Source organism: Capra hircus, chromosome 16 (assembly GCF_001704415.2).
Source record: "Capra hircus breed San Clemente chromosome 16, ASM170441v1, whole genome shotgun sequence".
Lineage (NCBI taxonomy): Eukaryota > Metazoa > Chordata > Mammalia > Artiodactyla > Bovidae > Capra > Capra hircus.
The window spans coordinates 30,307,465-30,331,792 of NC_030823.1; the positions used below are offsets into that span (position 1 = coordinate 30,307,465).

Here is a 24,328-nt window from a genome sequence, read left to right on the forward strand (position 1 = left end):
CTCTTCTGACCATTTGAAACTAAAAAGTTTCAGTTTTTAGTCAGAAACTAAAAGTTTCTGACAGTTGCTTGAAACTAAAAAGACTTCTAATTAAGACAAATCCCTCTCATTTCACCTTTAGGCCCCTCCACTCATCCCCACTCCAGACTGTACCACCTTCGAGTACACTTATTTTTCAAGATAACTTCAGAATCACACTGACCACTGATACCAGTCTCTTATCTTAACAGGAGCATCTCACAGGAAACCAGGTGACACGGGAAGTTTGAAAGGTAGGAAGTGTCTGCCTCGGTGATAAAAGCAGAAGGAGAATGTAGAGGGGGTGGGGGAGCATAACTCAAGGGTAGGCGGCTTTCTATACAACCTTAAAAAAACCCCTTGCTTCAGCCCACCTCAAAGAGGACAAGTACAACTTCCTTATCACACATGTTCAGGGGAATTCTATCTCTCAGTACAGGACATGGGAGTTCTGTTAAGAGAGTCTGCAGGAACACAGATGCTCTGGAGGCCACTGTGATTCATTCACACGAACTAATTGCAGGGGAATCGCGGGTCGTATATCAAAGTGTTAGAAACGAAACAGAAGTATTGATACATCGTCTTTTGCCTGCTGCACTATCAGCTGTCATCACAATGCAATCTGAATACTTTAGGAATATGATGGTGTGCTCAGTAAAAAAGGAAAGAGGGAGAAAACTCACCAGGAGGCCAATTATCTTGCACAAATTTCAGCTTTATCTGCCGTGATAAACCAGAGTGATGACAACAAGAATAGGTATTTTTAGTTTGAGTTGTCTACCTCAAGAATGACTTTTAACTCTTTTGAATAGCAATTTTTCGAACTCTTATGGACAGAGAGCATTCTGAACTCATCTGTGTATTCCCAAAGTTACTAGCACATAGCAAGTACATCACACATGTCTTCTGAACCAATCAATGGACAGACACATGCATGGATGGATGACGGATAAACGAATGAGGGATGGGGTAGGCAAAAGCAGGAAAAATAAACACAAAGTGACTATTAGACTCTTTACTTCAATGTCATTCAATTCAGGGAGTTCTATCTGCCTGGCATATGGCTAAACATTTGTGGGGATATGAAAGCAGTATAAACCAAGACCCCCACACTCACAGACTAAACACTCAGTGGAGGAGATAAATTATACCCATAAAACAATGAGAAAAATATAAAGCAGTAAATGGTTGATGTGCAGAGTCTTTACTTAGGGGTAGGACAAGGTGCAAAACACCAGATGTGGGGAATGGATATGAGATGTTGACAAAAGGAGGCACTTAGCCAGATGAGGAAGAGGGGGTAGGTGTGGACAGGGGGATAGAGTGATCCATCAAGAGAGAAAATTAAGAGCAGAATCCAGCATGGAGGGCAGGCAAAAGGGGTTCGGGGAGCGCTGCTTCTCCTAGCACTGTCTCCATAGACCACAGCTCAATAGATCCTCACAACATACCTCCTGAAACAAGAGTTGACATTCAAACATCCCTAGTGTCACTGAGCTGGTGTTCCAGACAGAGAATTTTAATGGGACTGAATTGCCCACGTGGGTGAATATAGTCTAGGATGGGATCCACTGTTGGGTCAGCTCCAGGTCCCACCCAGCTCTGATTCAGGGTTGCCACTATTCTGGGCTAGAGTACAAGGGCTTTTTCTCTCATGGAATTTAGGACATCTGGGGGGTTTGTTTTGGCCTTTAACAAATCATTTTGAATATTCGTTTACTTTCTTTTTTTAAGCACAGTATTTTAAAAAATATTTGTGCGGCTGCATGAGGTCTTAATTGCGATGCGCAGGCCCAGTTGCACATGGGATCTTAGTTCCCTAACCAGGGATCGAACCTGTATCCCTTGCATTTCACTTAACCACTGGACCACCAGGGACGTCCCTGGAGATTAATTTACACTTACTCCTACATGGAAACAGGAGCCACACAGGCAACTCATATCATTAGAGTTTTTAATACAGGTGATGAAACACCGCAGGGACAGTAACAGAGCTCTTCAAGATGATGAGGGGAGAGGAGAGCAGTGGGATGCTGGCAGCAGAGGAGGGAGGCCTGGCCCCGGCCTCACCTGTGTTCATCACCCCGCAAATGCAGTTGCAACACGAGAGCCAGGGACATTGGCTTCCTGAGCCCTTCCAGAAGCCAAATGCTTGCATGTGAAGGGTGCAGAGAGACGGCATCATGACAAGTCCCAGAACTGGGGTTCCTGTATATCCCAGCTCCACCGCGACTAGGCAACATGACCTTGAGCAGCCTTCTCATACCTGTTTCAGCTTCTCTGGATGTAAAATGGGGGTGATTATATCAGGTTCTTCCAACAGACTTGTAATGAGGATTTAACAAGTTAATACATGTGAAACTCTCAGAGCAGTGTTCCAGTGGCACGAAGAAATGGCCAATATATGTCGCAAGATCAAGAAATGAATACTGAAAACAAAGCTGGAGAGTGTTCCCATTCAATCTGAAAAGCTGTGACACCTCTGGGACGTCTCTTACCTTCTCTGAACCTCATCTATCAGCAAGGCCTGACGCTGCCCCCTCCCCGACACTGCCCACTCCCCAGAGCTGTATGAAAGATCAAGGGAGATGGATGAAAGGAGGTGTGAGCCATAAGTCTCACGCATATTATCAATGCATAACTGCGACCCAGGTCATGAGTCCCACCATCCTTTCATTCACCTCCTGTGATAGCTAATTCTGTATGTCAATTTGGCTGAACCACAATACCCAGATATTTTTGTAGTCAAGTGGTGTCTTAGATGTTTCTCAGAAGGTAGTTTTAGATGAGATAGACATTTAAGTCAGCAGGCTTGGAGTAAAGCAGATTACCCTCCATAACATGAATGGGCCTCATCAAAACAGCTAAAGGTCTTAATAGAAAAAAACTGACCTCCATGGAAGAAAACAGAATTCTGCTAACAGACTCCCCCCTGGGTTTCCAACCTGCCGGCCTTCCCATACATTTTGGACTTGCCAGCCTCCATGATTGTGTGTATTCCCCTACCCCTTTTTGTGCACACACACACAAACACTCACACACACTTCCTGTTAGCTCTTCTTCTCTAGAGAACCCGGACTGATACACTTACGATTTACTGAGCACATGTGTAGGATTCAAAGGGCGGCAAGAGAGACAAGGCCCTGCCCTCAAGAAGCTCACAGCCAATAGTGAGAACCATTCAACATGGAATTAAGGAGATCAGCTATCTATAGGGTAACGAATGCAATGAAAAGAAACTTGGGGTGCTATGAAAGCACCCTAATGGGGCACCTAAGCAGGGAAATCTTCCTCAAGGAAATGGCATTCCTGCTTGGAAGGAACCAGCCAAGCAGAAGTTGAGCAGAGAAACAGCAGGACCTCCAGACAAGAGCAAGTGTTCCAGGCTGGATGCCATTCTTGCCCACGCTTTGGCCACTTGTACTGGGAACCAGAGTGGATAGCCTGATTTCAGCACAGTGTAGCTGGTGGTGGCCTGAATGGTGTTTTCTTAGTCCTGGAGTCCTCTGGGGCCCCTGCAGGGTGCTAATTTTTACCACATTCTATAGAATGGGGGATGGAGTAGCTGAAGGCAGATCAACAATCCCTGTTCTCTGGCTTCCCCATTTCCTATGATTTTTAGCTTTCCACTGCTTTATATGGGACTTCCCTGGTGGCTCAGTGGTAAATAACCTGCCAGCCAATGAAGGACACTCGGGTTCGACCCCTGGGTCAGGAAGATCCCCTGGAGAAGGACGGCAACGCACTCCAGTATTCTTTCCTGGAGAATTCCATGGACAGAGCAGCCTGTCGGGCTACAGTCCATGGGATTGAGAGTCAGACAGGACTTACTGACAAACAAAAACAGCTGCTTTACATGACAACACAGTGCAGGCAGTATTTTACCAATCGGGTTTCTAAAACTGTACCCTTCACTGAAAACCTTCTGATACAAATATGGTGAAATGTTTTTCTCAAAATAGTTGAATCACGGAATAGATCAAGTTCACAATGACAGGGTTAACTGTCCCTTAGCTCGTTCATGGGGTAAGACATTCCCAAAGGACCTTTGTTCTTCTTCCCAAACTCAAGGGGTAGGTATGGGGTAGGGCAGTGGCCAAGCTGCTGAAGGAAAAACCCCCAAAAGATTCCAGAAAGAGAATGGCCACCCGCTCCAGTAATCTTGCCTGGAGAATCCCATGGACAGAGGAGCCAGGTGGGCTACAGTCCATGGCGTCACAAAGAGTAGGAAATGACTGAGCGGCTACCACTTTCACTTGCAACCTTTCTGGACTTACTGTTTGAGGGTCAGAAAGAGCCAGAAGCAGATAATTTAATGATGATTGTTGTAGGTTAGGAATTTGCAAACTGGTTCCACACTGCCTGGTCCCATGCTCCCCCCACATGCCACAGCACACATGAGCTTCCAGAGAGCCACGCATGGCCCCTAGCAGCTCCTCCACCAGTACCCACTAAACCAAACTCACTACATGGTCTCAATCCTCTGCCTTTTGCCCAAGCTGGCCTGAGCTGCTCCAGCCCAACAGCGATGCTGTAAGTTGTCAGACACAGACAAGGGTCATAAACACAGTGTACGTGGTGCTGCTCTGGGGGTGGGCAGGGGACGAGGGATTAAGCTGGGCTATCTGGGAACAGCGATGGAGCAGGCAAGAGCGCTCTTTCCCTTGGCAGGCATACTATTGTGAGTTCACACTCATGAACATGCAGAACTGAACCTACAAACCTAAGAAGCTAGCACTGGAAACAAAATGATTTTATCATTGGTGGTTTCAGTAAGAACAAAACCTCTGATTAGCTACAGCTGGGACACTGCTCCACTAATGAATCCACCAGATATTCATTGTTGGTGGTAAAGAGATCTCAACTAAGCTGCACATGGACAAAATTTTTATATGAATAGTTGGCTGTAGTGTGGAACACACAGGCAAGACCAAGGGAACAGGAAAAGAAACTTGGAAGGAATTTTTTCCCTGCCATGGTTATACTTTTGTTTCATCTAGAAAGTTATATATACTCAAATTCAAGACTGGAATTTGGAGATTGGTTTGTGTATCATGTTTGTGTCCCCCCCAGTATCATGTAATGAAATCCTATCCCCCAAGGTGATGGAATTTCGAGGTGGGGACTTTGGGAGGTGGTTAGGTCATTAGGGTGGAGCCCTCATGAATGAGATTAGTGTCTTTATAAGAAGAGACAAGAGAGCTTGTTTGTGCTCTTTCTCTGCCTTCTATCAAGTGAAGAACAAGTAGATGACTGCGGGCAAATCAGGAAGAGAGCTCTCATCAGATACGGACTTTGCCAGAACCTTGACCTTGGACTGCTCAGCCGTCAGAACTGAGAGAAATACGTTTTTGTTGTTTCAGCCGCCCAGTCTATGGTATTTTTGTTATAGTGGCTGGAACAGACTAAGACAGCATTACAGAACAGAGCTAAACTGAACTTGTAAAGGATCATGAAAGAACACAGGGAGTGTTGTGCCTCTCAGAAGCTAGACAATTTTTATTTCAGAAACTGTTTAACAATCTAAGCAAAATATGTTTTGCTTTTAAGAATGTATCAGAATGATTTCCCCCCTCCATAATGATACATTTCAGCTCAATGAAGCATTATAAAAGAATTCAAATGTTTTGTTATGCTAGTCACTGAGTAGGCAAGAATAGCATTTCCTACTCTGAGGCACAAAGGACATCTTTCTAATTAACTCAGCAGTTTGGACTCACCATTTCTTTTTTTCATAAAACATTACTATCAATCCTATTTTAATGGGATAATTATAGCAAATCATGATTAACTTTTCTTTCAGCCATTAGCAAGAGAAAGACATAGAAAGATAAGATGTTAGAAATGTTAGTTTAAAATATACCTACGCTTCCCACACTCTTGATATCAGTAACTGTTAAATTGAGCTGAGCCTGACTAAAATGTGGTTTTTGGACAAAGAATGATCAAAAGCCTTATTCTGGCATTACAATCCATCTTATTGCCCTTTGTTTAATTGAGAAAGTGGCATTTATTCCAGAGAGAATTCCCTTATTTTATCTTGTGTTTCCATTTCATAAGTCAGGGTGCTAATTAGGGATTACAGGTATTCCGAGAAGCCCCAAACCTATCCTCCAATTATGCTAAAGGTTTATAGCCTTTAAAAAAAACAACCTTAGAAAAATCACCTTCCACCTCATACCACACAAGTGTGTGCATATGTGTGCATACACACACACCCCTCTCCCATCATCTCAATTCCTTTAAAAAGTCATAGACTTGAAGCTGAAGTCACAAAACTGGGGGAAAGTTTAAGAATCACTCACTCAGGGACTTTCCTGGTGATCCAGGGGCTGACACTCTGAGCTCTCAATGAAGGGGGCCTGGGTTTGATCCCTGGTCAGGGAACTAGATCCCACATGCTGCAACCAAGAGTTTGCATGCCACAACTAAGGCCCAGTACAGTCAAATAAATAAAAACATGTAAAAAAAAAAATGAATTACTCACTCAAATTCTGCCTTAAAGTCTTCATGACTCACAATCGTTTACACTCCAAAGCTTAAACTTTTGGCTTCTCCCACAAAAATGGGTTGGACAAGTTACTTCATCTTGTTGGGCCTTAGTTTTTTCATATGCAAAATGAGAGGATTGGACAAGATGGTCTTTGGGAAAATGTCTCAGGGAGGGATGCTGCTGGCACTTGCACACTGCCAGAGTGCCAGCACTAGGCAGCATCTTCTCCCCGGTGTCACCCTCCCAGGGCAACTCAGTGCTGAGAAGTAAGCAGGGCCAAAGACCACTAGGGTCTTTTTTGGCTGTGCTGGGTTTTCACTGCTGCTTGGGCTTGTGGTGAACTGGGGCTACTCTCTAGTTGAGGTGCTTGGGCTTCTCATTGTGGTGGTTTCCCTTGTTGCAGATCACGGGCTCTGGATCATGTGGACTTCAGGAGTTGTGGCACTGCGGGCTCAGCAGTCATGGTTCCTGGGCTCTAGAGCACAGGCTCAATAGCCGTGGCCCATAGGCTTCGCTGCTCTTCGGCATGCAGGATCTTCCTGGAACAGGGATCGAACCTGTGTTTCCCGCACTGGCAGGTGGATTCTTTATCACCAAGCCACCAGGGAAGCCCCACTAGGGTCTTGTCCTTCAGATGTCGTTGGTGCTTTTGCTTTCTTATGACAGCTCTATCATGCACGATGGTTCCTACGCTGTGCTGAATGCCCAGTTAGGATGCCTAGTACTAAACAGAATTACCATAAAACACTCAACAGTTTTTGAGTGTTCTTTATGTAAGCTGGCACTGAAAGAGTACAAACTTCCTCCCTGCTTACCCATGAATCATTTCATGCAGTTTGCTCTGTGTGGATATTTCAGGCAAAGAAAACCAGAAAATTCGTGTTCTATATATAATGTTAATGTGCCATCCTATCAGAAATCTGATGTAATTAAACTGAAATGTGCTGCTTACCCTTCTCCGTCTGCACCTAATAATGAAGTCAACAGAAAAATATATCCATACAACTTGATCAGCCGTCCTAAAGGCAGTCATATCAATAATGAAGAACAAAAATGGCCCTCATGCTTTCTTTTACACGTGGTTTACTATGACTTTTCTGTCCAGTAGCCTTTAATGGAGAACATCTTCCCAACACTTTCCGTCTTTGCAAGAATGAGCCTGCTAAACTCAAGAATGACATGGCAGCAGCTGTAAAGTCCCACCTCATCACTTAGCCGTTCAGGTTGGCCCCAGGACCAGTGCAGCCCTCCCAGCAGGGCACCTACATTTCCTGAGCTTGGAGGTCCAGTGTTGCAGCAGCATTCTGTGCATGCTCAAGGGAGGGCAGGCTCTAGGAGGGACACGGACCACTCTGTGTCTGCTGGGGGCAGAGGCAGAGTGGTGATGGTGAAGGAACCATGAAGATTAATGAGTCGGGACATTTTCTTCAAGTCTCCTTTCTCTGGACATACAGGTTGGAGAAGGGGTCAAAATAAGACAGAAAGAAAGGAGAAAAAAACCCAAACTAACTACAGGAGCTTAGCCGACTCAACCAAAACCAACGGAGCATAGAAAACAACTGTAATTAGGGAGTGGAAGTTCACATGAGTTTATTTCCCAGAAGAGCTAACAATTCAATTTTCAAAGCTATCAAGCCAGCTATCCTGATGAATGAGCATGTTTTATTTAGGCAGTCTATTTCTCCCCAACCCACAAAAGCACACCAAAATAGAAAGCTCAGATTCCTTTCTACTGTCTGGCATGTTTAAGGGAGTGGGGAGAGTAATCCCTGGTGAGTGAGCAGTGAGATCCAGAATTTCCCATCACATTAGGACATTGGAAATAAATGTTAAAGGCTGATTCAAATCTTTTCTCTTTGCTTTGGTAAAGTTTTAGGATGAGGAAAGGGAGAAATGATGAATTGGGTCATTTGCATACTATTTCAATAACTCAGACCTTGGTGAGTTAGAAGGCATGAGATTTTCTCCTTGGTATTGCCTGGCATCACTTCCTGAACAAGCAAGAGCTACACTGGCTACTTCTACTTGCTGAACAAGTGAATAAGAGCTTCGTTAGTACTTTGAAAAAGATCTTATTTTAAATTTTTATCTAATTTTCAATTTTATTGTTGCAATCAGAACATAAACTGAACAGGAATCTTGGCTTCTTCTTCCTTACAGTGTCACAAGGGCTTAGTAATTGAATGACTTCTGCTCTAAACATGTTAATAAATCTGTAAAGGGAAAGAATCTCTACTGAAAACCACATATGGCTCATTTATTTTTTCCTATCCTATAGTCTACACACCAAATAAGGAGAAGTTTAGAATTAAACTAAGTCTAGACAATATAGAACCTGGTAACATGAGCCAAGCAGTGAGTGGGAGGGAGTGCGTGTTTGTGTGTGGAGGGGAAGATGTTATTTAGAGAGTACGTTTTATGTTTTTGTTGTTGTTCAGTTGCTAAGTCACGTCCAACTCCTTGTGATCCCATGGACTGTAGCACGCCAGGCTCCTCTGTTCTCCACTGTCTCTCAGAGTTTGTGTAAATTTATGTTCTTTGAGTCAGTGATGCTAAACTATCTCATCCTCTGCCATGCCCCACCCCCCTTTTCCTTTTGTCTTTAATCTTTCCCAGCATCAGGGTCTTTTCCAATAAATCAGTTCTTCGTATCAAGTGGCCAAATTATTAGAGCTTCAGTATCAGTTCTTCCAATGAATATCCAGGGTTGATTTACTTTAGGATTGATCTGGTTTGATCTCCTTGTAGTCCAAGAGACACTCCAGAGTCTTCTCCAGCACCACGATTCGAAAGCATCAATTCTTCAGCACTCAGCCTTCCTTATGGTCCAGCTCTCACATCCGTATATGACTACTGGAAAGACCACAGCTTTGACTGTATGGACCTTTGTTAGTAAAGTGATATCTCTGCTTTTAATACACTGTCTAGGTTTGTCATAGATTTTTTTAAAAAATAGAGGTCAAAATATGCTGCGACAGAGTTTGAAAAGTAGTGCTAAATAAGAAGCAGATGACTGAAAATCAAGCACTGTGGAGAAGGGCTTCCCAGGTGGCACTAGCCGTAAAAAAAACAAACAAAAAAACCCCCGCATGCCAGGGCAGGAAACATAAGAGATGCAGGGTTGATCCCTGTGTTGGGGAGATTTTCTGGAGAAGGAAATGGCAACCCACTCCAGTATTCTTGAAAGGAGAAACTCATGGACAGAGCAGCCTGGCAGACTACAGTCCATAGGGTCGCAGATGGCACGACTGAAGCAACTTAGCATGTGAAGAATAGTGGCTCCCACCTCTATTGCCTAAGAAAAATAATCTAGCCAGACAAGTCTGTTTCTAAACCACAACTCTGAGGACTCCTTGGAGTTGCCTGCCTTGGGGCTGCACTGTCTACAGAGAAACCTTAGTGAAGTGCTCCAGAAATGTACAGATAGATGGGCATGAGTAGTGGTCAGGATCCAGCATGATGGGAACCACAACCCTTCTTCTACCCAGAGACTAGGCAAAGGGGGATCCCCAGGAGAGGAAAACAGCATTTGTATCTCAGGAGAGGTGGCTGAGGCTGAATGCCAGGCAAGCATTTTCACAGAAGGGTGGAGTCCCAGGAGACCAGGGGTGTATATACAGGTGATATACACACCCTCCCCTCTTTGCAGGCATGTGGCCCAGAGCAGCCCACCAGCTTCTGTGTACTGTCCCCAGCAGAGGCGCCTCCTGCAGTACCTGGAGCACAGTATGTCTACAGATATCCACTGAGTAAACTGAGTATGACAAGCCCACCTCAACCTGGTTCCAGTTCAATTTTCCATAATTCTTCATGTTTGTTTCATCCAATTTTTATGATCTTTTCAAATTCTAAAGAGTCTGTTCTCTTGCTGCTATTGCATAGTCGCTCAGTCGTGTCTGGCTCTTTTGCGACCCCATGGACTGTAGCTCACCAGGCTCCTCCGTTCATGAAATTCTCCAGACAAGAATACTGGAGTGCATAGCCATGCCCTCCTCCAGGGGATCCTCCCAACTCAGGGATTGAACCCGCATCTCTTAACATCTCCTACACTGGCAGATGGGCTCTTTACCACTGAGCCACCTGGGAAGTCCTCCCTGTTGCTAGCACCCACCTATAGGAGTTTTCTTGTATTCTCAAAGCATATTTGAGGGAACAAAGGCAGAGAGTTGACGATTCCATTCTGTCAAGGCATTTTTGGAGGTTATGAAGGAAGAGAAGTTCTCTTTTCCCTTCATGCTTCATGTATTCCCTTCAGGAATTCTTCTAGGAAGAGGAGAATTAACCATCCCTAATGTAACTGTCACTATCACCGTTCTCACCCTTAAAAGCATACATGCCCCCTTGGTGGGGCTGCAGAGTCAAATACTGAGTGAGTTAAACAGATAATATACGCTTTGCTCTAGAAGCTTGTAATCCAACACTAAGAGCTCTGACATTAATCTGTGACACACTAACAAATGAACCTTAAACATGGATGTTAATTAATTGTGCAAACAAATTTCATGAAGAGCTTTTACTGACTTAGGAGAAGGAACCATTTTCAAACAGATTAGAAATATCATTTACATAAAGTCAAACCCATGAAATATAAACAGGGACTAAGCTGCTTTGATCCACTAATCATCTTTATCTGTTCATTAAGAATGTCTCTACGCGACCACTTAGTACTATAGCTTCTTTATATAACTTGAAAGTTAGACAGAATTACTTGAAGTCTGTGATTCCAAGTTTTCCTTAAGTCAAATCACCCTTCATCTTGGTCCAAGTCAGTGAGATGTCTAAGGCTGACTATTAAAATGATGAGATTGTAAGTGCTGTCAGGGCAGAGATTCTGCCTGTATGTCCATCGCGGCAAGCCTAGTGCTCAGCACAGGGCCTGACACATAGGAAAGTGAAAACATTACCAGCTCAGTCGCGTCCGACTCTGTGACCCCGTGGACTGTAGCCCACCAGGCTCCTCTGTCCATGGAATTCTCCAGGCAAGAATACTAGAGCAGGTAGCCATTTCTTTCTCCAGGGGCTCTTCCGACCCAGGGATGGAACTCTGGTCTTCCACATTGCAGGCAGATTCTTTACCATCTGAGCCATAGAAGACGCTCAATAAACATTTGCTGTGTGCCAAGTACTACTCTAGGTGCTGGGGATTCTGAGATAGTTCCTGTGTGTGTGCGTAAAACTGTGCTTCAGCTCCAGGTACACTGAAGTTATCCCAAGTCTGCCCATCACTGTGGTCTCCAGAAAAGCTTCTGCTTCAAGAAGCACTTGGCGGCCAGCGATAACTCTGGGTGGAGGGCCTGGTTGGGGTGAGGGAGGAAAGTCGCTGCTGGAGACAGCTGGCAGTGGGATGAGAGGATGGGAAGGTGGGGCACTCCTGACTTGCTATGTGTCTACCCTGGCTCGTCACCGCCCTTTCCCTCTCAACCACGACTCTGAAAAGGGAAGCCTGTCCTCTACAGGATGAAGGTGACTGGTTCCCAGTTCATTCTGCTGCCCTTATGGTCCCATTACTTTCTTGTCTCCACTCGAGTTTTTAAAGGTCACGTGAAACAGAAGGGAATAAAATGTCTCATGGGTCCTGACCCCTGGGTTTGACTCAGGAGGCACTGGGAAATCTCCTGCTCCCTCAGGGCCTCAGTTTTCTTGGGGGTAACTGTAAACGAACCCACAAAAGGTGTCTTCGGTCTCCTGAGGAAGTCCTTGGTGGTTGAAGATGAGAACTGGGGCTGGGCTGGGCTTGCTCCTCACTGGGCCTCAAAAACCCCAGCCCCGCCCCACCCACAGGTTAAATAATTGAGTTACCAAATTGCCAAATTGAGAATTAGGCAATTCTATGAAACTTTTATACTTCAAATGTCATAGCGCCAATTCTTTATGTTCTATATGAAACTCCACTGTATTTCTTTGAAATGTTACTATGTAAATTATGCAACAGAGATAAACTGACAGGGATTTTTCCATACAGGTAAGAAGAATGCTGATGCTGGCAAAGATAGAAGGCAGGACAAGAAGGGGATCACAGAGGACGAGATGGGTGGATGGCATCACTGACTCGATGGACATGAACTTGAGTAAGCTCTGGGAGATGGTGAAGGACAGGGCAGCCTGGCATGCTGCAGTCCATGGGGTTGCAAAGAGTTGGACATGACTGAGCAACTGAACAAAAACAAGAAGAATGCTGGGGAAGGAAGTGGCAACGCACTCCGGTATTTTTGCCTGGGAATATGCCTGCAAAATCCCACGGACAGATGGGCTACAGTCCCTGGGGTCTCGAAGAGTTGGACACAACTGAGCGACTCAGCACAAGAATGCAGTTCCTCATGGCAGTGGACTAGCAGAGGGTGAGAAAAGCATGAGCCTGGTAAATGGACCTCCGCTAAGTTCAGGCCACTGGTGCCACCGTGGCAGAGTCATGGGCGTCTCGCACTTGGAGAAGCACATGCCTCCGAGGGAGGAGGCAGGAGGAGGTGTACTTCTCTACCTCTGGTTTCAATCACACGTGTTTTCAAGTTAAAGTATATGATGACACTGCCTTCCAGAAAGCATACCCCCTCCCGCAGTCACTTCCTCTCCACCAGTGCCTACATCTCCATGCTCAGCTGGAAAGCTGCTGCGAGGTCGATCGTCAGACAGAAGTCACACCTTCTGTCATCTTCTGAGACACTCAGCCTGATGACCCCACTTCCATGGACAAACTCTGGGCTTCCTGCAGTCCCAGCTGGCAATGTCACCCTTTCTCTCCCGTTACTTCCATGGACAAACGCCGGCTTCCTGCATTCCTGGCTGGTAATGTCACCCTTTCTCTCCCATTTAAAAGAGCACATTGGACTGCAAATGAGTGAGAGGGACAGTATTTTGCTTTCAAAAAAAGGGTATCATTTGTGAGCTTTAGTTTATGAATGACTTTAACATTAATTGTCGTCATACCTGGTCTTATGCTGCTTATCTTACTTATATGTCTATCTGATCACTACATATAGTACATCTTGGAATCAAGATCAAATCAGCGCCCCCCAGATTATTTTCATTCAAGGCTCGGCTCATCATGGATGGAAACAGTCCTTCTGCTGGTTAAGGTCCCTCCTGATGCCCTGATCGCTTTGTCTCAGAATTCCAGGAAGGGGTGCCGGGATGGGGGAAGCGGGGACAGAAGGTCCTCTGCTCGGGGCCCAGGTCCACCTGAACGTATATCTGCAACAACCATTTTAGAAACCACAGACTGGGCCACTGCCACAGATGGAGGAGGATGGTTTCTTATGTGGTTCATTTTGAGGCATCCTGGTCAGGGTCATAGTAGGGGTACATGGGTGCCCCAGGTTGGCTAATAGTCGGGTACCTCTTTAGAGTGACAGCATTTAAATACTGGTTCACATATACTCAGAAGAGAAGTAGGATGTCTTTTAGAGCAGCAGGGGAAAAGGAGACTGCAGTGGGAAGTTGATGTCACTTTGTCCAGGGTGGTTCAGCTTTGGCACTAAAGTTCCAAACTCCTCTTAGCTAAAGCAAAGTCCACGCACACTTAAAAATAATTCAGAAGGTAAATTTTCTGTTATGTGTACCTTACCACAAATAAATTAAAAAAAAATTTTTTTAAGCCTTGCAATTACTTGTACCCACCCTTTTTAGAAGGCAGTCTATCAGCCATCCAGTATGACCTCAGTATGCCCCCAAAGGGGTGCCACTACCACCCACGTGAGTCCTGCTCATGGGGTTTCCTCCAGTTCCTTCCATGGCTGGTGATGCTCAGCAGCCCTTGCAGGCTGAGCCCAGGCCACTGCCCTGCTGCCTGGCTTTCTGCTTCACCACTGGACCTGGGAAAGTCCTATCCAATGCCATGGAGCATTCCAGGGTTGAATGCCTTCCATTAGAATAAGCATTATGCTCAGCCACAAAGTTGTGTCTTTGTGACCCTATGGACTGTAACACACCAGGTTCCTCCATGTGACTTTCCAGGTAAGAATACTGGAGTGAGCTGCTATGTCCTTCTCCAGGGATCTTCCCGACTCAGGGATCGAACCTCCATCTCCTGAGTCTCCTGCATTGGCAGGCAAATTCTTTTACCGCTGAGTCACCTGGGAAGCCCAAAATAAGCATTGCTTGGGACTAAAGAAGGAAGAAGGCACAGTAGAAATTCATTCATTGACTGATTTCACTTTCTTAAAGAAGGTACTAAACTGATTTTGGGGCTTTCCCTGACAGCTCAGTTGGTAAAGAATCTGCCTGCTATGTGGGAGACCTGGGTTCAATCCCTGGATTGGGAAGATCCCCTGAAGAAGGGAAAGGCAGCCCACTCCAGTATTCTGACCTGAAGAATTCCATGGACTGTATAGTCCATGGGGTCACAAAGAGCTGGACATGACTGAGTGACTTTCACTTTCATTTTCAAACTGATTTTTAAAAGTTGGACCATGTGTCTGACAGAGATGGAGGGAAGACCTATAGTAAAAATTACTGTGTGCAAAGACCAGAAAAAGCATGGCATGCTTGATACCTGGAGAGCAGTTTGGTGTAGTTGGTTAGTTGGAAATAGAGTGATTTAAAAAAAAAAGGAATATTGCTCTATTCAACATAATCTTAAAATGTAAACTCTGTTGGAAAGAGTAGCAGAGTAGATTAGCAAGTTAGTACTTTCAGTGGGTGGTGAAATTGGGGGTGGGAAGGTATGGGAGGAAGCAGGAGAAGAGAGAAAAGCAGGAAGGAAGAAGGGCAGAGGGTGTGGGGTAGACTCCAGAAGGACCACTAGTCAGGCTGAGGCCACTGAAGGCCGTGAACCTGGGAATAACCACACTGAGGGTCAAGGGGAAAGGGAATCAGTGACCTAAATGAGGACAGTCTTCCAGGAGTTATGTATGGATGTGCGAGTTGGACCATAAAGAATGCCGAGTGCTGAAGAATTGATGTTTTCAAACTATGGTGCTGGAGAAGACTCTTGAGAGTCCCTTGGACTGCAAGGAGATCAAACCTGTCAATCCTAAAGGATATCAACCCTGAATATTCATTAAAGGACTGACGCTGAAGCTGAAGATCCAATACTTTGGCCACCTGATGCAAAGAGCCCACTTACTGGAAAAGAACCTGATGCTGAGAAAGACTGAGGGCAGGAGGAGAAGAGGGTGACAGGGGATGAGATGGTTGGATGGCATCATCAACTCAAGAGTTTAAGCAAACTCTTGGAGGTAATGAAGGACAGGAAAGCCTGGCATGCTGCAGTCCATGCGGTCACAAAGAGTCAGACAAGACCAAGTGACTGAACAACAGCAACAACAAATAAGGAAAATCTTAGTCCACATAGTTGAGCAGCCACTCGCCTCAGCAAGACCTGAGCTTCCAAAACGAGCACTGTTGAGTCAGCGGTGAGAGACTGGCAAGGTGGCATGGTCCAGCCTACTTGTGATGACAGCAAAGGAAAGGAAACAACCACCCCTTTCTTCAGCTAAATGTTTTTATAAGTCCCAGGTTATTTACCCATTGAAGAGTAAACTATATGTCACTTCACCCAGACATTCATCTCAGAAGAGAGAATTAAGAGATGACATCTAAAAACAAAGTTATCCTAAACACAGCTGAGCCAGGTCTTGAGATGGTGTCCCTACATCTCATTAGGTACCTCATTTCTAAGTAACTGTAACAATTCAAAATTGCATTTCTTGGCTAGAATGGCACACAGCAAATGCTCCCCAGAAATCCCATCAGTGGTCTGGTTCAAAAGAAGAACTTGTGATTTCTCTAAAGGGGAGGAACAATGAAAGTGTTGCAGGGAAATGACCTAGCATCTTTATGTCTTATTTCTGTACGGTCTCTTGGTCTCTCCTGCTTCTGCCTTCCATCTTTTGTGCTTTGGGGTCCCTTCTTTAATTGGTTACAGTTCCGTCAATCAATACAAGGCTGAGTTTTTTTTTTCCCCCCTCCTGCCAAAATCAAACCACATCTCCAATAGATGGAATGTCTTAATTTACCACTTAGTATATGTAACCAAAGGAAAATTTTACAGTACTTCCCAATGAATTTCATTTTGTCTCCTCTCCCTGTCACCTTCTTGTTTTAATTATCCAACTGAGCCCCCATTCTCTTCCTTGCCTTTGACACAGAACCCCACAGTTGAAACCTGAGTGGATATGGCCCAGGTGCCTACCTTGCCTAGGCCTGGGGTGTCCTTCACCTTGCTGACGGCTCTCAGCAGGCAGGGTGGGGCCGGGGGTGGGGACGTCTGGAGAATCATGCTGAAGCTGGTGGCAAAGAGAGGTGGCTCGGCAACAGAAGAAGTGGAAGGCCGATGTTTCTTCTTCTTAGATGAGAGATTTAACTTCTGGGCAGCTCTGGAGGGAAAAAGAAAAAAAGACCATAAAGGAAAAGGTATGGCACAATCAGATATGCTAGGGTCACTTTTTGTCCTTTCCCTTAAAGAAGCCCCTAGTTCTTACTACAGTAAACAGTTCTCTCTCTTCCTCCAAGGGCCAGGTGGTAGCCCCTAATTGTGACCAAGTGAATCCAGTGTTGTGCACGCCATGCTAAACCGCTTCAGTCATGTCCGACTCGGTGCGACCCTATGGACTGCAGCCTGCCAGGGCCCTCTGTCCATGGAATTCTCCAGGCAACAATACTGGAATGGGCTGCCATTTCCTCCTCCAGGGGGAAATCTTCCTGACCCAAGGATCAAACCCACGTCTCTTATGTTTCCTGCACTGAAAGGCAGGTTCTTTACCACTAGCGCCGTGAGTGAACCCAGGGAGCTGCCCGATCCTTCACATGGCAGAACAACGTCATGACCTCACATGGTTCCACAGCCTCCATCCACAAAGAACTGCTTATTATCCACAAACACTCAGCTTAAGCATGAATAAAGCTGGCCATCTTTGGGGATAAACAGTACCAATTAGGTTAATTATTTCATAACTTCTGGTATAAACTCAAGTGTGAGAGACCTTATGAATTTCTTAGAAACTCTCACACGTTGTAAAATCCAGACTGGTCTGAGGAAGAACCACGTGGTGACCGTTCAAGGTATGCTGTGGATGTGATTGTGGAAGAAAAACACAGACCCCAGTGCAGTAGGGAAATATAAATCAAGCTGTTAAAGAAACATAACACCTAATCAGAATAAACTGCAGCCAAGGTGTCGGGTCCTGAGACAAGGGGCAGCTCGTGAGGAAAGCAAGCTTTTTGCAGGGTGCTCTTTCGCTACAAAATGCAATTCATGGGCAAGAGCAAGGGGTGACGGAGTCAGAACTCACAAAGGTGGTAGAGGACGCAAACGAAAAGGTGGGCGGGAGGGCGCTGCCGTGGTTAACAACATTTGTTGTTCTCATCACATCTTCCCTCGTTAGAATGTCCTATAACACCTGAAATAGGACAGTCGTATCATAGAGGAGAGTGGGGAGTAAGGCAAAGGCACAGACTATAACATACTCACTTCTGGATTCATTCTTGGTGTTTTCACCCTATATTCTTGTTCTAAGAATTCCAGTTTCCTTACCAAAGGTGAAGAAACGTTTTAGCTGCTGCTTAAATCAAATGCTATTTTGTTTTGATGTATTCTACACATCAAAACCTTATAATCCATCCCGTGTTTTTACCAACTGCATAACAGGTCACAAGCAAAGTAGCTCAGAAAGATTAAATCAGCATTGTTTCTACCCCTCCCCACTTCCCACCACCTTCCCTCTTCATGTATGAATCTTAAAGCTGTGGACTGGTTAATTTTAATTTTGTATCAGTAACTGTCATGCTTTTGACACATCCCCTTGAGCTACAAAATGGCCACTACACAAATACAGCAAATAGAATTACCACTTCAAAGCTTAATTTTTTTTCTTAGCTGTGAAATTGAACATCTTTTTTCACAAGAGTGATTTTCAGAGGAATGGTGTGTGAGGAATGGCAGATTTTGATGGAATGATGCCCTAACAGTCCCAATGCCAGACTTAGGGGTCTCTATAGTGAATCTATGTAAGATGATGGAAAATGAAGGGCACTAGAAGGAGATTTCCTCAGTACTTTCTTTCCCCAATCAGAAAAAAAAAAAAAAAAAAACTCACCTAGGACTAATTTTTTCTCATGCTTTCATTGCCACTGTTTCTGATACTGCCCCTCTAAAATTAAAGGTGAAGTGGGATTGTTCGGTGACCGGTCTGCTGTATCTCTTGGTAGTTTTCATTACTCTGTGAGATTTTCTCCTTGAACAAACAGTGACTCATCCAGAGGTGTGTGTGTGGACATCACATTCTACTGATAGCAACCTCTTACTGCTTTCAAGTCAGGGTGTCCACAGACATAGGAGCGTTAGGAAGAAGGGTGAAGATGATGGTCTGCTAGGAACTGAATGGATCACGTGCTTATCCATTCACATTAGAATTCTTTCAGATGGTGGTAAAAGGACCAAGGAGTTGCTGTGCTTCACACTTCCCCACCAGTTGGGGGTTCCCAGTCCAAAAGTGGAGACAGAGAGGAGAAGGCAGTGACACTTTGAAAGGCAGCTCGGAAGAGACGCTGTTTTTTTCTCATTTCTCTTATCTGTACTACCCATGCCCATTTACACACAGACCCTGCAGAGGAGGAAAGAGAGGGTCCTTGAAATTAAAGTGTATAAAGGGCATTCCCAAGGAGCCAAGGTTTCATTCCTCCTGATATTAACATAACATGTAATATTGGATATTACTGCTACTGCTAAGTCACTTCAGTCGTGTCCGACTCTGTGCGACCCCATAGACAGCAGCCCACCAAGCTCCCCTGCCCCTGGGATTCTCCAGGCAAGAACACTGGAGTGGGTTGCCATTTCCTTCTCCAGTGCATGAAAGTGAAAAATGAAAGTGGAAAGTGAAAGTGAAGTCGCTCAGTCGCATCCAACTCTTAGCGACCCCATGGACTGCAGCCCACCAGGCTCCTCCATCCATGGGATTTTCCAGGCAAGAGTACTGGAGTGGGGTGCCATTGCCTTCTCCTTGATATTAATATAATATCAAAATTTTGCTCTATTACCAGATCAATCCCAACAGCATACAAACATCTGTTATTTCTCCTGTCTTCAGAAATAAAACAAAGGTCTTTCTCTTCATTCTTCTTACCCAGCCAGCTACTGTTCTGTTTTCTTGCTCATCTTTGCAGCCAAATTCATGGAAACTGTTGCCTACACTTGTTTTCTCCAGTTCACCTCCTCCCATTGCCTATAAACTCATCCCAACCAGGCATCCAGCCCATATCTAATCTGACACAGCTCTTGTCAAGGCCACAAATGACCTCATGATTGCTAAATGTCATGGTCCTCAGCCCACTTTACTTGACCTATCAGAGGTCCTTCTGATACCCTACTCAGGCCAATATTTTGAATCTCAGCAAACTTTGTGAAGAAGATACTAATAGTATTCCCATCTAACAGACAAATAAACGAGTCTTCAAGAGTTAAATCCAAAGTCCTTTGAGTATCTGACTCTATTTGAACATCTAGCTTCTTCAGCTACTAGGTAGATGATGGGTAAGTTACTTAAATTCTGAAAATGTTTATATAAAGGGTCCAGCATAGCACCTGAGCATATAGTTGGTACTTAGTAATATTATCATCATCATCATCATTATTACACATATTATTATTGAGCCTCAGTTCTGCAGAGTAAGACAGAACAAAAAAATTATCTACCTTTATAGACATTTGTGAAATTTAAATAAGAGCGCAGGTAAAGGGTTTAGTATACAGGAGGTACTTAATAGATGGTACTTTGAAGGAATATAATAATAAACAGTGGAACTGAGACTGAATCTAGGTCTCTGTTCCCCATATTGCATCAGATCATCTCTGAACAGGTAGAAAAACAGGCAGGTGAAATGTAAGGACATTTGTGGGGTGTAAGTAAAGGGGGCGTCTTTCTAAAAATCAGAGTAACCCATTAGTGATGGGTCTGCTTCTTGAAATAGCTTTTATCATCGAAAGTGTCCAAGTAGTGGCTAGAAAGCCATTTACAGGGAATACCAGGGAGATGAAAGCAGGCACTGGGAACATGGTATGATTTCCAAAATTTCTTCCGATGCAAAAACACTGAAATGATCCCTGAAATCTCTATTCCATTCAGGGAAGCTTCTGTTGGCTTCAATGCAGAAAAACAGTAATGCAGGAAATTATTTGAGAATACGTAAAAACTACTTTCTTCCTAAAACATATACATATATGAAACTTCAAGGGGGAAACTTTACTCACATCACAGTTACAAAAAAAAAAAAAATACAAACCCTAAAACATATATATGAAATAAAGAGTATTCTAGGACTTAGAAATCACAGTTTAGAGCCATATATTACATAAGAACATTTTATTTTCATTTTGACATCATCCTAACCAGCTATTTGATCTCTATTTTATATGTTTCAATTTCTTGGAAGCCAGCAGCTTCTGCTCTTTTTACAGAGCACTTCAATGATACACAGATGGATCAAGTTTGAGGGACAGAAATCGTTCACATATACTTGTATTATTCAGTGACATAAAGGAGCAGAAATCATAATTGAAATAATTGAAAAGGTAAAGACATTTTGGCTAGCAATTATTTTGTGTAATTAATGCCTCACAAGTTCTTTTTTTTTTTTTGTAGGGAGAGGAACAGATGAGTATGTCGTTTGATAAGATTTTAAACAACAAAAAGTTAACCTAAAAACTGTGAGAAGTAATATTTACTTGACTCATTCTTGGCATGGACTGTATCACATATTTCCTACAGCTATTCAGCCCTGCAGACATCTGTAACTATCTCTGGGCTTCACTTAATTCTCTGAACCTTATTTCAATTAAAAAAAAAAAAAGGTAGCCTCTCTAGGAGGATGAAATTAATATTCACTGAACAGCTATAAAGAAAGTGACGCCACACTAAGCAATATCAGTCTGTGAGGAGAGGAGCCATAATGTGAACTTGGCAAGAATTTAAACCTAGCGAGCTCAGTTCTTCCCTCTGGGCTCTACCCTTTCTCTCCATCCTTACTCGTCTCACACAGGAGACAATTACCCTAACACATCAGTGTGATGCCATCTGAATTCAGGAATCAGTTTAGAATTGAGATGACCTTCAAAGGGGATGGTTCCTTGTTCCCCCTGGCCAGATCTACCCAGATCAAAAAGAAAGAGGTAAATAATTATCTAGTGAATTTAATTGGTTTAGGTGGGGGAGAGCTTTGGATTCTCAGTTATACAGATCAGAGGGGGGAACTTATGGGGTATCTTTTTCTTTTTTTGCATTTGTGTGATAGACAATTTGACCTTGGATTTTCAGAATTACGGAGTGTTTAAACGGCAAGCCCTTCATTCTAAATGCATCCCATGAGAATTTAGTTGGGGTCTACCCTGCTTAGTGTCTAGAGTTTACTAAAATATTGCCCTAACAATATTGTAAGAATTGTTAGCTTCATGAAGAATAGAACTCTCCTTAGAGAATATCAAGCAGGAATATCAGGTAGTACAGTTGTTTTCTTAAGGATTCTTCATCCTTTAAAAAATTCTAGTACCATGTTTGCTAACAACACTCAGAGCATTTCATCCTGTCTGAAGGGGGTGTTCAACTGTGAGATGATCATATAGGTGGGTGAAAGCTTCATGAAAATTAAGAGGTCATTCAAATTGGGTTCAAATAAATTGAATCCAAGAAATTGACTGGTGAGACATCATCTGAAAAACTGCTCAAGAGGAGGGCAGGGTGAGGCCCTTAGAACTGCCCCATCTGTGGCCCAGAGAGGGTCCTGACCCAGGAGGGAGATGAGAGTGGTAAAATCGCCAGCGTCAGCAGGTAAAAAGACAATCCACATGGCAATTTAATGCAAAATGGCCAGGGTTGTCATAGGCTCCGATGGCTTATGTGCCATTATAAAATATTTCAATGCTCTGAGGATTAAGACTGTCTGGTAAATGAGCAATGACGTGACAGATCACAGCAGCTCCCAGGAAATCCATGGGGTCAGTGACACAGGGGAAGAAGAAAATAAAACAGATTATAAATAGGGAGGATGTGTGACAAGAACCAGTGGTCTGAGGCAAAGCCCTCTGGAAATAGTTAAGATATCCATCTACGTGTTAAAAAAAAATCAGTTATGCTTCATTTTGAAATAATGCCTATTTAAAAGTATTCTGGCACTGCCATGAAGCATGTTACTCATTCTGGAAATTCTCCTCCAAACAGGGAATAAAAAGCGTCCTCCTTCACCTTTCCATTTTCTAATTGGCTGTCACTGAGGTCATTTCCATGCCTCCGGAGACCAAAAAGCATATGGGTCTTGGGGTTTTTCAGATTTTTATGTAAATGATCCATTTCATTAGTGTAGGAAGATAATTCATGACATGACTTCAAATAAAATGTTTACTGCTAGGAGGCAAAACATGGCTGACGGTTAACCTCAAACAATATTGCATTAAGACACGGCAGCCAGACACTATTATAATTTGAAAATAGATTGATTTTTGCAACTTGCTGCACAGCATTAACCTAGAGTGAGAATCTCTATGAATTTACCCCTATTCTTCTCTTAAAACTTTACCCAGTCAAGGCTTCTGCAAGTTGCCCTTATCAACTCGTTGAGGCTTCAGCAATTGAGAGGCAATTGAGAGCCTATGTCTTATGTCTTAACACTTAACGAGACGCTGCTGCACACTGTGGTCTTTCCTTCTGGATGCTATTAGTGTTGACTCTATCACTGCATTATTAGTGATGTGATAATAGCAGAAATAAAGTATACAATAAATGTAATACACTTGAATCATCCCGAAACAATCTCCACGACCCCCGGTCCATGGAAAAATTGTCTGCCGCAAAACCAGTTCCTGATGCCAAAAGGGTTGGGGGCCACTGGTGTGTACCCACTCGGGGCTTCTTAATTGATTCAGCCTTTGGAGTTACAGGAACATATGCAAAGTCCCAAGACTATGTATCTGAAGTTCTAGAAATGCTCAGACCTTGGAATGTTTCACTCTTTCTAAAGCCTTTTTTACACACTGTCACATCCATCACACTCAGTCCTCTGAGACAAGCAGAGAAGGTGTTTGTACCACAAAGTACAGACGTAAAAAGCCAGGGAGGCACAGAAGTTACCTGATTTTATCTCTAGTCACAGGACTCGTGATTCTCATAACCGAGATGAGGATTTGCATTTTCTGCTTTAGACTTAGGGTCAGTCTACCACTTCATGCTGTTATTCAATGTGATAAATAGAAGCACTTATTTTATTTCATTTGGGCAATATAAAACCAAATGATAATCATGTGCCTAATAACGAAGACAGAAAAAAAGCAGTTACATAGTTTTGTATGTAACTCAAATCAAATCATATATAAGCATTTACCAATTACTGATCTAGTTGCTTAGCAACATACCTTCTCATCACAGGGGGGGAAAATGCCTCAGCTGAGTGAGTCAGGTCATGCCCAGAATTAGGATATGAAAGGCAAATTATATGAAAATGGTTTCTCGACTCCTACAATCCCAACCCAGAGCGAGTCTTTGCATGACAGTAACACCACCACAACCACCACCACGCACCATTCTTCCGTGCCATTCTCCACTGCCTCATACCTCTCCTACAGACACAAAAAGGACGCTGGAAGCTGCTTAGAATGCAGCTCAGCGCTCTGGAAACCGAATCAATCAATCAGTGACAACTATATACTAAAGAACTATGCTTCCCTGGTAGCTCAGTCAATAAAGAATCTGCCTGCAGGGCAGGAGACCCGAGTTCGATCCCTGGGTCAGGAAGATCCCCTGGAGAAGGCAACCCACTCCATTATCCTTGCCTGGAAAATCCCACGGACAGAGGAGCCTGGTGGGCTGCAGTCCACAGGGTCACAAAGAGTCAGGCACG

At 43.9% G+C, this 24,328-nt stretch overlaps 1 protein-coding gene across 1 annotated transcript in view; it reads right to left on the minus strand.

Annotated features, from left to right (window-relative positions):
* KIF26B (kinesin family member 26B) overlaps nt 1-24,328 on the minus strand; it is a 518,472-nt gene that overhangs the window by 138,920 nt on the left and 355,224 nt on the right. Inside the window, exon 5 of the mRNA XM_018060247.1 lies at nt 16,641-16,824. Within this exon, the coding sequence (XP_017915736.1) occupies nt 16,641-16,824 (184 nt within the window). The remainder of the gene's footprint in view (nt 1-16,640; nt 16,825-24,328) is intronic.